The 14,856-nt window shown below is 39.9% G+C and overlaps 1 protein-coding gene across 1 annotated transcript in view; it reads right to left on the bottom strand.

The window, feature by feature from the left end:
- The window catches only part of ywhae1 (tyrosine 3-monooxygenase/tryptophan 5-monooxygenase activation protein, epsilon polypeptide 1), a 39,859-nt gene extending 25,270 nt beyond the window's left edge, over positions 1 to 14,589 (bottom strand). Inside the window, exon 1 of the mRNA XM_052035488.1 lies at positions 14,184 to 14,589. Coding sequence (XP_051891448.1) covers positions 14,184 to 14,247 — 64 coding nt within the window. The 5' untranslated portion in view covers positions 14,248 to 14,589. The remainder of the gene's footprint in view (positions 1 to 14,183) is intronic.
- Between the last annotated feature and the right edge of the window lie 267 nt (positions 14,590 to 14,856).

The raw sequence follows: 14,856 nt of genomic DNA, 5'->3' as shown, positions 1-14,856 counted from the left end.
TAATTCCTCATCTAAATCATTTACAAAACTGAAAGAGCTGGGCTTCCAGCACAGTTCCCCATGAAACACCACTAGTCACCGACCTCCAGGCAGAATACTCTCCAACTATTACCACCCTCTGCTTTATGTGGGCAGATTATAATATTAAAAGCATGTTAATTAGCAAAGTTACACCAAAATTAGGTGCAGTTTTGACAAAAACATCTTCAATTTGATGTAGTGACACAGTTTGTTGATGACAACTTTACAGGGTGCTGACAAGGCCACAACTGGATTTCAGTGTACAGTTTTGGTCACCATTTCAGCATTGGAGGTAGTGCAGAACAGTTTCACTGCTTCCTGGGATGAAAGAGCGATCAAGCCTGTACTCATTAGAAAGTAACAGGGGTGGATGCCGAGAAGTTACTTCACTCAGATCCATCTACCTGCCTTCTCCCCATAACCCTTAATTCCCCTACGATGCAAAAATCTACCTGTGTCTTAAATATATTTAATGAGGTAGCCTCTACTGCTTCCCTGGGCAGAGAATTCCACAGATTCACTACTCTGAGAAAAGCAGTTTCTCATCTCCATCCTAAATCTATTCCCAAATCTTGAGGCTATGTCCCCTAGTTGTCATCTCACCTACCAGTGGAAACAACCTTCCTGCCTCTGTCATGGTGGGCCGAAAGGCCTGTATCATGCTGCTGTATTATCTTATCTATCCCTTTAATAATTCTGTGTTCTATAGGATCCCCTCTCATTCTTCTGAATTCCAGCGAGTATAGTCCCAGGCAACTCGATCTCTCCTCACAGGCTAACCCTCTCATCTCCAGAATCAACTTGGTGAACCTCCTCTGCACTGCCTCCAAAGCCAGTATATCTCTCAAGAAGACCAGAACTGCACGCAGTAGCTGCGGCCTCACCAGTACCCTGTACAGTTGCAATAAACAAACCTTTTGCAATTCATGCACATGCACTGAGTCCCTCTGCACAACAGCATGCTGCAATCTTTCACCATTTAAATAATCTGATCTTCTATTTTTCCTTCCAAAGTGGATGACCTTGCATTTACCAACATTGTACTCCATCTGCCAGACTCTTGCCCACTCACTTAACCTATCTATATCTCTCTGTAGACTCTCTGCATCCTCTACTACATCTATTTTTTGCCTATGCCATTGTAATGTTATTATTTGGTGGCCTATAGTCAACTCCCACTGGTTATTTTTTCCCTTTACTATTCCTAAGGACAGGCACGGTAGTGTAGCAGTTAGCGTAACACTATTAGAGCGCCAGAGACCTGGGTTCAATTCCGACTGCTGTCTGTAAGGAGTTTGTACGTTGTGTCTGTGTGGGTTTCCTCCCACTTTCCAAAGACATATGGGTTAGGAAGTTGTGGGCATGCTATGTTGGCACTGGAAGAGTGGCGACACTTGTGGGCTGCCCCCCAGAACACTACGCAAAAGATGCATTTCACTATGTGTTTCGATGTACATGTGACTAATAAAGATATCTTGTCTTGTCATGTAATCTGGAACTAGGGACCATGCTCCCACAATAATGGAACCCCAACTTAACACTGAAGAATTTCTTCCCACAGAGATCTATGAAGACAGAGTCATTGAATACTCAAGACAATTACTGAAGCCATTTAAACAAGAAAAGCAAGGGACATCAATAGTAGGAAAGTGGCATTGAGCCCAAGACTGGATAAACCATCTTACTGACTGGTGGAGCAGGCTCAAAGGGCAATTGACCTACTCCCTTCTCCCATTTCTAATGTCACGCTCTATTTTACATTTGACAATTTACTATTTACTCCCCTCAGCACAATTCACTACATCCCTGATCCTAACATGAAACTCACTTTTTGCCCACATTCTTCACTCAGATTAGTAGGCAGACATTACCAATATTTCTTGCAAAATTGCATTGCTCAGATGAAGGAAGGAAATGACCGTTAAAAACAAGAATTTAATTCCCTGATGCTCACTTGCCTCAATACAAATATAAACATTCTGCAATGGCCTCAACCGCCCAACTAACAGTCACCACATTAACCGCAAGCATTCTAGGCAAATTAATATGAAATTTATATTACATTAATCCTTTTTATAGCCAATACCAGAATTTCATTTGACCAGTACAAAACGAAAACCTATCACTTCACTGATTACCACAGATCTCCAATTTCATGCAATCATTTTCAAAAGGAAGACTATATTACACAATTTCCCCTCCCCATCTTTTTAAAACTGGAAAGCCCATGCCAAAATGAGCAACCCCCAGTACTTCAAAGTAACCGATGTTCAGAGTACGAACCTGGACTATTGTAGGCTGACACGACATAAATGACCAGAGGTTGGGAGGCATAGCTAGCGAAAGTGAGATCTTGCACCCAAAGGCAAACTGAATCTTCTATAGCTACTCTTGATTAATTCAAAGCAGGAACATCAAGAACACATCCATTAACCCAGTGGCAGTATCTAAAACTAGACATCCCTTGTGATAAAGTTCAAATTCCAATTACAGCATTTTTTTTCTTCAAGCAAACAAGGATGTGCTTAAGTCTTCAACATTCAACCAAGTCTGCTGATTGTTCAAAGGAGGATTTACTTTGTGCTCCCATGTAAATGCTCATTCATTACAAAATGAACTTGGCTGTACCCACAACTATCAAATCGTAACTCCCTCAACTGTGCCTGTTTGATTACCATACAGAATTTCCATGGCTTTCAGATTTCTTGCAAACATGATTTAAACTTATACCAATTGGCCTTGAAGGCATTAAGACCAGTAAATTAGATTTTCACCTTTAAATCTTAACTTTCATGTGGTGCACACAGGCCCATGTTTATCCAGATTGAAAATTTAAACTTCATCTAGCAGCAAGGCAACTGAAGATACAGGAAAAATAAAATTAACTAGTAGAAAGATTTAAAATTTGCAAACCCAGATCATGAGTTCCAACCTAGCATACTTTTATTCAACTACTTTATATACGCCTCCTCTACTAGGAACTATTAATGCAATTTCCAGCAATTAATGACTGAAAATGGCAACACTGTTAATTCAGTCTTTTAACCTAAAGAAAAAGCAAATAAATGATTCTTGTGAACAGCAGCAAACCAAATAAAAAGGGATATGGTAACCATTATACATGTTAAATAAAAAAAACTTCAAGATAAAAGGATCACAAGACAGCAGCATTGTAGAATTTTTCAATCAGGCTACTCAACTGGACAGACATTCCAAATTAGCTTATATATATGCTGGATATCCAGAGGTACAAAGGATAAAAGGACAATTTAAGTCAAATTAGTTTAAGTTCTTATTTCTGAACTCTAACAATAAGATGTGGCCAATGCAATTCAGTAGAAATTGATTAAATCAGCGATGTTAGCTACGTGATCATTAAATCATGTGGAACAGTTAAGGAGTGGTTCTCAAATGGAACACCACAAGCAGTAACCCCTCCTTTCCAAATAATGTGCAATACTATAGAGAGCAACAGCAAATAGAATGATAATATACTCAGTCCTATTGATAACATTGTTTAAAAATGGTATGATGTAAACTAGAAGTTTAAACCCCAGTTGTAGTTTGCTGAGCCAGTGTAGATCAAAGCAACATTGGGGGCTCTGCAATTGAAGAGAAACTGATGAGTTGGAATTTTAATTAAAGATTTAGTTAAAGAAAATTTAACTACCAAGTAATAATTTATGGGTTTTGCAGAAATTAGTTTGCCAATTTGCTAACAAGCTAACAGCTCCAAAAATTATTCTACGCATTTTTGTGTTTTAGGTCCATTTTACTTTGTCCATCCAATATCTGGGTTAAGGACACAGCCTGCTGTCAAGCACCACTCAACAGAAGAGGCCAAGACGTGGTTTCTCCCACAAACTGTCAATTATCTGCCACCTTAATCTTAAATGGTCTTAAGCAATCTTAAGTGCACAGATGTGATTTAAACAAAGTAATTCTGAAATTTCAAACTATCCGATTTTTACCAACTGCAAGGACCTCAGTACACTGGAAAGTTTTTTTCCTGAAAGTATTGAATTTATGAGCTTAGATTTTTAACAGGTTATTCCCACTTAAAACTTTGAAAAAAGGTTATGCCCATTGTCAAGTTTGACTGGTTGTTCAGGCTGGAGACTTCACAGCTAATAACTGAATGAACTTAATGGGAAACAGGCAAAGCAGCAGCAAGCACCATCTCTCTATTGCAGATCATAAAACCCAGCCCATCTCTCTAGACAAAGCAATATTTTTGTAAATGTACTAAAACTGCAAATGTGTCTCCCCCCACCCCCCCAACAACTTTTGACTTCACGCACATTACCCTTCATGGAATCCAAAAGAAAAAGTGGTCATAGAAATTGAGACAAAAAAGCAGCCCATAGAAAATAAAAGTGAATCTTGACAAGCAGATTAACATTAGAGAACATCTCAAAACTGCAATATGGTTGTATTTTTGACAATAGACTAAAAACAGAATACACCTGCTTATGTGTGATTTCTGCCACTAAAACAGTGGTAATGTTAAATTTTTTTAAAATTTTATTTACAGCATGGTAACAAGCCCTTCCGGCCCAACAAGTCCACGCCACCCATTTTAAACCCAAATTAACCTACCCATACGTCTTTGCAATGTGGGAGGAAACCCACGCAGACACGGGAGAACGTACAAACTCCTTACAGACAGCAACGGGAATCGAACCCCGATTGCTGGCGCTGTAATAACATTGTGCTGACCACTACGCTACCATGCCGCCCTAACTCAATGACATAGCCATAAGACTAATGCAGTTGGGTTCAGTTGGTTAAATGTTAACCACAAAATATTTGTGTTCGATTACATGATGTATTATGGCTGCTGAGTGAGAAACATGCAAATGTATTGGATCTGGATGTTACTGCCGGAGAGTTTTTCCAAAATTATTGTTTCTAAATATCCACTTGCTGTGTAAAATTAAGCTTGTAGTTACACTCAATGACCGTTACAAATAGAAACAGCAGTGTGGAGCCAATGAACAGAGCAACAAAGCAGTGTACCTAATTCAATGAAGTAGTTTTGAATGCAAGTACCATTCTTGGATTTCAGCAATTTAAACCCCCAGAATTGGCTGGATAAACACGCCATCTCCAATAACTTAATTTGAATCTAACTCAAGAGTTAATGACATTTCTTTCAGCTGGCTTTAAGAGTTATTGATATTGTAAGGACCTTAAGGATAGCTCATGATAATAATCTCACAAGTAATAGGTATTCTAAGGCATGTATTAAAACAAGCTTTCACTTGAGGAATATCTGAAGTCAGAATACAGAACTTGGAATAGTGAAATCTGGATCAATGGAACCACAGAACATCTGAAGTGTCTGTAACAAATATCAAACTAATGATTCACTCAACATTCCAGCCTGTGAGATCTTACATTTAGAGATGTAACAGTTATTTCATTTCAAGTGCAAAGGCAGGCTAGCACCAGACATTTTAAAAAGTAAATGCTTAAATGCCCAATTCCACTATACCCAACATCACTTCAATCAGGGTATTAATGGACTTCTTTAAACTGTAATTGCTCTTTATGCATAAATCTTCAATATTCACAATCAGCAATTTGTAAAAAGATGGTCATTCAGTGAAGCAGAATCACTCATGTATTGTCTTAAAATTCATTAACTGTTGCAATTTTTAAATTGCAAGTGTAGCAGCAAGTTGAACATTACATTGAAGCTTAGGAAAGTGGAAGATAATTAGAAACATCTAAAAACACCTAATTGCAACATGTCAATAACGCTTTCACAATGATAGCTCCAAGCAGATTGTGGTTGGAATTTTCAGGAAATGCCTTTAACCGAATGAATAAAAACCTTTAGCTACTTCTGTAAATTTTCTTATTTCTATCTCCTTAATCCCTGCCTCAGCATCAAATTAAAAAAGTTTCTTCCTACCAGTTATGTTTTGTACTATTTAACCCACTTTATCAAAAGCTCATAAATTACCATAGTTGAATAACTTGAATTGTCATGGAATGAATGGCTGACATCAGATTAAAGTGAGCAAAGCAGGGTTTGCATAGCCACCTCAACTGTGTTCTTAACAAAATATACTTGACATTCAGAACTTCTGGGCAGTCAATTTGAATAATTTAATTAATTTGATGCTACAGGTAAATAAACTGAAATTTAATGCACAAAATATTAGAATACATGTGCAATTAGAGTAAATATCAAGCTGTTAATATTATGAACTACTTGGGGACCATGGAGCACAGTTGATAATTTCAGGAAAAAAAGCAAGAGCTAGAAGGAATTTATCTTATTTGTGCATCACTATTAACAACAGAATGTCCAAAATATTAAGACTCATACTTCATCATAATTGCACAAAGATGATATTTGTACTGGGGACTGCAAAGGCAAGATTCATATCAGATGCAAACAAAGCTCAGATCTGATCAGGGAGATTACCATTATTGGGAATGAAAGCAACGACATCAAGTTGTCTGTGTTTTTTGTTACAATTTGTAGCCAATTCAGCAAAAATCACATTCAATAGTAATACCTAAATGTCATGTGGCTCAATGTGAAAGATTTCAAAATAATTCTAAATTAAATTCAAAATTATTTAAAAATCTCAAATTGCAATCATAAACTACAAAAACCTCAAAAGCACTTCAAAACAGCATCACCATGCATCTGACATCATTTCAAATAAGATCACTTAACTAAAACTTTGAGAATTATTCAAATATGCAAACATGTCCACATCTCCAGCTGGGAGAATCTTGAAACACTAACAGAATCTCTATTGGCAAATTTGCTTTAGCATTCAATCTGTCTGCAATACCTTCTGAAGCACATGATGTCCTAAACTCTATGGATCTTCCTGCTTCTAAGTGATATATTGAAATTGTATTCTACACTTTAACAACTACTTCTGGTAAACAGTCATTCCCAAATATCCTTTCAGAGAAAAAAAACAATGCTTTTGAAGCTGACTGATTCCCAAAGTAGCTCTACTTATTCATAAGCATAGACAAGACTCTTAAATGGTCAAATTGGCATGCCAACACGATTATTTGTTGAATTTATTTGCTGAATTAAATTTACATTGTATTTATTTGCATTTTTCTCAGTTGCGAATTTCCACCTCCCTGGAAGAACCATAATAATTAACATCAGCCTCTCTACGTCAGTAGAGAGGTGAATGAAATGTCAGTCGGGATTACCAATCCTGATAGGACCTAATGAGTTCAGATGTAAAAGACATAGCCAGGCTGAGCTGCGTTGACTGTAGCATTCAAAAAGCTTTCCCACCATTTAGGTCACAAGACAACCAGCAGATTGGCAATGGGACCACCTTTCTTTGAATTACCACAGACGGCAAGGAGAAACTGCAAATGCGTAATAGTTAGGCTACTGGACTAACATCCATAGCTTGGACTGCTGATCCAATGATAAGCTTGAATCACGCTGCAGCAGCTGGGGAAATAATTGAATCTGAAATTGAAGTGGTCATCTGTAAATAGATGAATTAAAAACCCATCCAATTTTTTATTTTCTCCAAGAAAATCTGCCATCATTTCCCAGTCTGTTGTTATACAACTCCAGATATACCAATGCAGTTGATGTCTACATCTGTGACTGGGAGAATCTAGAAATAGCAAGATTCTCTAATGGCAAGCTACTCATGTGGAATAGACAATAAGCAATCACATTACTTGAAAGAATAAATTAAAAAAAGGTAACCTCTCAAAATAGTTAAATGGATTGATACAGCCATACACACCTACACTTAAACACAAGTGTGATTGGTATAGACACTATTAGCTTAATCTGTTACCCAATGAAAATTCCTGGGGTGCTTAATCTTGACAAACATCTCTTCCCCATTAGCCACCACTACCCTAACATTTCACCTCCTTGAGTCCACCATTTTAAGTATTAAAGGCTGCTCCATTACAGGCATAGCTCGAAGTATGGCATTGAACGTTTTCTCCCTGACTATATCATGTAGCATCTGTTACCCCAAAAGGACTCCCCCGGTCACCTTTTAAAAAAAGGGGGGGGGGAGGGGAAAAAAGTTACCCTTTAAAGAAATATTTCCAACAATAACATCTCCATGTAACAAAATAAGCAAACAAGTTTTTCCTTTGGCCTCTGGGAAAGCAAATTTCCAATTAGAATCATCACCTTTCACCTAGAAGTTCTAACAATTTAAAGATACCTTTAATTCATATTCAGCAAAAAGGTGCTGAGATGATGTACAGTGATTAGAAAAACAAACCAGAAGAATAAGCAAGGGCACATACCAAGACCTCTGCATCACAGAGGGGTTGTATTCCTGGAAAGCCACCCGTTCCACTATTTTCCATAATGTGAACCCCTTTTCCGTTGTTATGTGGAGATGCGTTCCTTTGGAATGATGTTTCCCCCTCATATTAAGTCATTTTATTGGTAATAACAAATTGACTCATAGCCAATAAAACAGACGAGGGCAACATTAGACTTGGGGGATGGACAAGACTAATGGATTTTGAAAGGGTTTAGGAAGTGGGGATATCAGAGCATCAGCGCTCATGAGAGAAAGGTAGGTTAGATGGAATGCATGGGAGGTGATGAGTTAAAGTGCAGTGGTTTAGTGCAAGTGAAGGCCAAAGGATTATTTTAAGGAGCAGGTGTAAGAGCTGGCCACGCTACTGTGGCTCCCCACAACATAGCACAGCAGAGCAAATGCCATGCAGATGAAGAGCACGGCAGCGCTACACTCCAAGACGTCTGTGCACTTGTCCTTGGACTGGAGAGAGCATGGCAATGGGAGGGGGAGGAGGGCGGGAAAGAGACTTCGCAGTGACTGCCAACCCAATCCATGCTGTGATGTCATATCCAAAGCCCCACAGTAGTGAGTGACTAAGAATAAAAATTGACAATTTCTTAATTCTTTCGCATTTTGTTGAATTTTTTTCCCATCTCTCAAATTTTTGGGGTGCAATTTGTATATTCCATGAGGAAAAATTTCCATTATCTGAACTGCTATAACGGAGGGGTCAGCTTACAATAATCAGCAGAATCTAGGTTTGCACATCAATTTCTGATGAAAGATTACAACCTGAGCATTGTTTCTTCAATAGATGCTGTCTAACTTGCTGCATTTCCAGACTTTTTAAAAAAAACATTTTGTAAACTCATTTTTACAAAAGGGTCAAGTACAATATATGGATCCCGACTTAGAAATAGGGGTACTCAGCATTAATAAAGATAATACCAAGTTTATACAAATCATCAATTAGTATCTTGTTAGAATACCCTCTGGCATTGATACTACTGCCAGATGGTACCCAAAAAATCACTTTCAAAACTAGGACACATTCAGCAGGTTGGAAAAAATTATGGTTTAAACAAAATTAAGTACATAATGGAGAGTACACAAGTACACAATGTTTTAACAAAATATTATGGTTTTAATAAGGTCAAATTACCTGCCACCTTTGGAAAAAAAGGCCAATTTATCACTGGAAGTTGAATGAAAAATCAGCTGTGGTAGAACTTCCAACTAAAGACAAGATGGAAGCTAAATCTGCACCAGATAAATACTCGAAATACTGAATAATGAATGGGGAAGAGATCAAAGGTACTGTTTTAAGCTCTGGTACATATGATGGGCTAAACAGACACCCTTCCCACAATTCCGATTCCAAAGCTCCACACCCATGCTGCCATCCCAATGGTTAGCTTTACCATGAAAGAAAAATCAAGCTGTCCTTTTTAAGATCACTTTTCTCCAACACCAACCCACCTCCTTTCTGCCATCTGTTCACCATGACAACCAATCATAATTAGATCTGTCAGATCATTTGACTAAACACCAAGCCGTCATCACATCCCTCTAGATTTGTGCTTCAAAAACTGTTTCCTAGAAAACATTGCAGTTTACTTGCATTTAATCAATTTGACAATAAATTTAGTTCACAGGGGCTTTGCTCTCTCCCAATTTGTGCTGCTCTGCATAAAAATCTTAATGCTTTTGAAGACACAACTCAGTATTTCACAGCTTTCAGATTAGTCTCTAGCTTGTCACAATAACAGTCATTTTGTCAAAGTGATCTTAACAATAATCCATCTTCTTTGGGGTCTCTACAACATTCCTTAATGCCTCTCAATCTAACAGTTTCACATCTTGGCTTTTATGACTGCCTGAATCTCCCACCCCTTATCACTACTTATTGCTTTATTTTCTGATGTAGAAAATTGTTTAGTTTAGTCTCTCTGGAATCAATAACCATTGCCCGTGTTTTTCATTCCCCAATCCTTACAAACTTAATGCCCTTCATTAAGCTTTAATACTCATCTTAGTTTCTCAAAAATTATATATAGTAGACTGGAACACACCATATTCAAAGACAAGGGGACACGACCCAAGCCATCTCTGGGACCCATCTAATCTCCATTGTGTACTTAAAATCTGAAGACTTGATATGATTGAATTTCAACTTAAAACTGAGAACAAGTGACTGGATTCCCAATCTCACATTAGCTTTAGTTGCAGGAGTCAGAAATTAATGTTTTATAATCAGTATCAAAATGACCCAAACCCTTTGAGCTGACTGGAAACTTAGCCAGGTTTGAATATTAAAAAGCAGCTACGGTAAATTAGTAACAGTTGTTTTTCATTCAACTGAATTGGCAAATTCTGTCACAAAGTACTTCAACCAAGAAATGGCTGGGATCATTTACACAAGTACTATATTTATAATTAAGTGCCATAAATTATCCTTGTCCATGTCTCCCAAAGCATACAAATTCACCTAAACCAGGAATATATTTGTCCAAGGATGCAGAAACATAAACCTTAATCACTACTGCAGCTTGGTTATTAGTCTGCATAATGCCAGTTTTCATTAAAACTGGAGTTTTTCTGGCTTCCCTAGTGGCAAACTTGATCATGCTGGGTAGAACTCTAAACATCAGTTATCTCCTGCTGACTTCAGCACCGACTCTGGGCAAACACTATAAATGCAGTATACAGGTATGCCATATGTGGGATGAAATTCTAACTGAAGGTTTCTAACAGTTTTACCAAAGCCCATCCCCACATCCGTGGAAAATCATGAAATGGACACTTTTGTTGTGCCCCACTTACCTACATTAACAGAGAATGCACATCACTATGTGACTGGTTGCAAGGTCTTTAAGGATCTAATGAGGATGTAAGACTACACCATATAAAATAAAATTCATTCATCTTCACTAACCACACAAAATAGGTGCTAACTGCATTTCTCAGTCTGTAGGTAATTAGGTGATCCTAGTTACAACAGAAATTGGGGTGATACAAATGGCCCTCAGACGATGTGGATTCCTAATTCTCATCAGTACTTGTTACACCTGCTGATGAGATTAGGCCATTTGATCAGTGTACAGAGGGGGTTTGACTGCTGTACAGAAAAATTGGAATCAAGTTTCTAATACTTGGTTAAATGTCTACATTTGAGATTCTGTATTGCCTTTAAAACACACCAAATCCTGTACTAAGCATCAACTGATTAAATAACTGGAATGAAAATGCAAAAGTCCCACACACATAACTGGCAGGCAGATGTCAAGGATGTCTTAGTCACAGATCTTGTGGCATTTTCAGTCTCACGAGCCATCATGACCTATTTCACACAAGCTAAATGGTCTAAGATGACGAGAGGTATAGGACATGGAGCACAGTCAGAATAAAATCAAGGAAGCAAATGGGTCAAACCGAAAAAAAACTAGAAAGTCTATGCAAACTAAAATTCTGAATGTTGGACCAGGTAGAAACAGACAAGAAATTCTGCTACTACAAACAATTCAAGTTCCCACTCCATGCTTCCCCTTAGAACAGGATGGATGAACCAAGGATTAGCTGGTAGGACAATTAATATCACAGCTAATCAGATCAAATGTTGCATCCTCTTTGCCAGGATGACTCAGTCCCCTGCAGCCCATTAAAATGAGCCAATTATTTTCCAATATTAAAATATTTAAGAGTGAAAATGCCTCAACTTAATGCAGATTAATTTAAAAAACACACATGGGAGACGTGTTTACAGATTAAGCTTTATTTGTTGCAAATATGAATTGTTCACAATTATTCTAGTTCTCTCCTGCCCATCATTTCATGCTGTTGTTCAGTTTAAATCTATAGCAAAATATGGTTAACAGCTATTATCAGTTTCAGAAACAAACTTCAGAATAGTTAATATGAAAAGGCCTGGAATGTTTGTGATCTCTGCAGATGAAATGCCTCAAAACCACCAGGTTAGGTACTTTTAACATACACAAGTAAGTCCTGCTGAAAAGAAGATACCATTTCTTTTCTTTAAAGACCTTATATTATTAGTAACTGGAGATTTATTTTAGCCACAATACTCAATGAAATCATTTATAGCACTGCAATCTTGTTCATGTGGTTAGCATAATACACCAGTAATGGCATAGAACAATTTTCATGAATCCACATCTTCAAAAAAAATCTCAAACCAATTCCATTGCTTGACCAATGTATCACATGCTGCCTGGGAGCCAGTGGCTGCATAGATGTATTATGCACTCTGCTTGTGCCACCCACGCACCAGAATAATGGCAGCACTGGCAAAAATCACTGTACAATTGTACTTGTGTGCAATTAGCAAAATAAGGAAAAAAATTTTATGACAACTGAAATAATTAAGTTTGATGTAAGATTACCACAAACCCTTCGGTCTAAATACTTGACAACCTCCCCCATCAAAATAGCAGCAAGACTAACCCAGCCTGTTAGCTTTCTGAATGTAAGACTAAAGTGCACCACCAAGAATATCTCACTCTTGAGACACACAAGGCACAACCCTGTTAAGATTAAAAATGGTTCCTATTACAGTTTTGGAATATTACAACATACCATGAAATCATAACACAGGTGAAATATACCATAAAACAAGAGTAGAACCACTAATCTCCCTGTAATTGCAAAACAGAATAAGCTCCCCACCCTTCAAAAAGAAACTGGGCATTAGTATACAGACAATGAAATGAACATACTGCCACAGAGGCATGACGGTGCTAAACGTTAATAGCATATTTTGATTGTACAGCTGAAGGAATGGAGTTGAAAAATATTTGCCACAATTAACAATTCAACAAATGAGCTGTTTGGTCAAGCAAATTTTTTTTTAATGTTAGAATTTTGTCACTACTCAACCCCAAAGCTACACATTGCCAGGGCTGTGGCTGCAGAACCCAGACTAACCCTTAAAAATAGATCGAAAAATAGCCCACACAACCTTCACTGGATAAAAATTCAATAGGGCAGGCCAAAAGGGGACAAAAAAAAAGTATTTAGAGTAAGTAAAAACAGCATGTTGCTGGACTTGAAAAATTCTTTGCCTCATTTCTCAGCATGTGTGCGCCAAGAGTGACCTGCAACTTCCGCCTCGGCAGAGTAAAAAAATCCTATTGTGCAGTTATCCAAACCCATTGTATATTAAAAGATCCCTTTTTTCTTAATTTTCATTGAATATGGCTTTAAACATTTAGAGAGCCGAGGACTGACCGGAGATTCTCTGGGTGGGTCTCAAATAGGGACAAACACCAATAAAATCCTTTAGAACGACGGTGGGGGAGCGACCCTGCCCCCTTTCATTGACCCCACCATGGATGCAGGAAGCCGCTCAACGCCATTCTGGGCAGGGAGTAGGTAATCAGGTCGAACCGGTTTCGAGAGAGGTGCCGGTAAAACGTTCAGAGAAAATGCATTTAAATTAAAAATGAGGAAGCGGTGGGGGACGAGGAAGAAAGAAATGCAGGGAAGAGTACTAAGGAGGGGAGCCTGCGGCGGAGGCGCCTCGCCATGCCGAGGAAGGGAGGGGTCGGTGCGGAGCGGGGTGGGGTGGGGGGGGGTGCGGATCAGGGATCGGCCACCACCTCCACACCCGATGCCGTCCACCCGTGCCCTACCCAGAACCGAGGGGAAAGGCGGGAGTGAGGGGTGGGAGGGGGGCACCCAGGGACGGGGGAGGCGGGGGGAAGGGAGCGCGGGCTCCGAGCCGCCGCCGGCCGCCATTTTGTGCAGTGTATGGAGCCGGCGGCCGGGGGCGGGGAGGGGGCAAAACCCCGCCGGGAGGCGAGACAACCCCCCCCGCACCGCTGTCCCGAAACATCGCCCCCTCCCCCGATCACTCACCGTCATAGCGCTCAGCCTGCTCGGCCAGCTTGGCTTGGTAGACCAGATCCTCGCGGTCATCCATCTTCTCCGGCGGGGGGGAAGCTGAGGCGCTCGACGGGGGGAGGGTTTTCTCTCTGCCGGGAAGGGGCTGGCCGAGTTTTATTTTAAGCCGCTAAAAAAAAATTTACAGATGCTTTTCGCTGTTTTATTCGTGGGAGAGAGATGGTGGAGGAGAGAGAGAGAGGCACCGAGGAGCGAGCGCCGTGCTCAGGAAGCCGCCGACACACCAGCCTCGCACCCGCCGCCGAGCAGCTGCCAAAATGGCGGACCGACAGTGTAGTGCCGGGCCGGGCCTGCCGGGCGCTTGCGCCTCGGCTCCGACGGTGATGAGGTTAGCGCACTTTTTTTTCCCTCTCTCTACTTTGGTGTGGGCGCGCACATGCGTAGCAGAGGAAAAGGAGTGCGGCGGAAGGATACCAGGCCAGCCTTCTTTCCCCTCCCCCCTCCCGCTCGCAATAGGCACAAAGCACATAGTGCCGGGCACCGCGCCCTCCGTGCCTCGCCCGAACCGTCCGCGCTGTGCTTCGGCGCAGCGGAGCGCAGACACAAAGAGAAGCGAAGGCCGCTGTGTCAAGTCGCGCGAGGAAGATAGTGCGGCTGTCAGCGGCGTGTGGGTGGCGGGAGCGCGGGA

This window comes from Pristis pectinata, chromosome 21 (genome assembly GCF_009764475.1).
Source record: "Pristis pectinata isolate sPriPec2 chromosome 21, sPriPec2.1.pri, whole genome shotgun sequence".
In the NCBI taxonomy this organism is placed as follows: domain Eukaryota; kingdom Metazoa; phylum Chordata; class Chondrichthyes; order Rhinopristiformes; family Pristidae; genus Pristis; species Pristis pectinata.
This window is presented reverse-complemented; position numbering and strand designations above follow the sequence as displayed.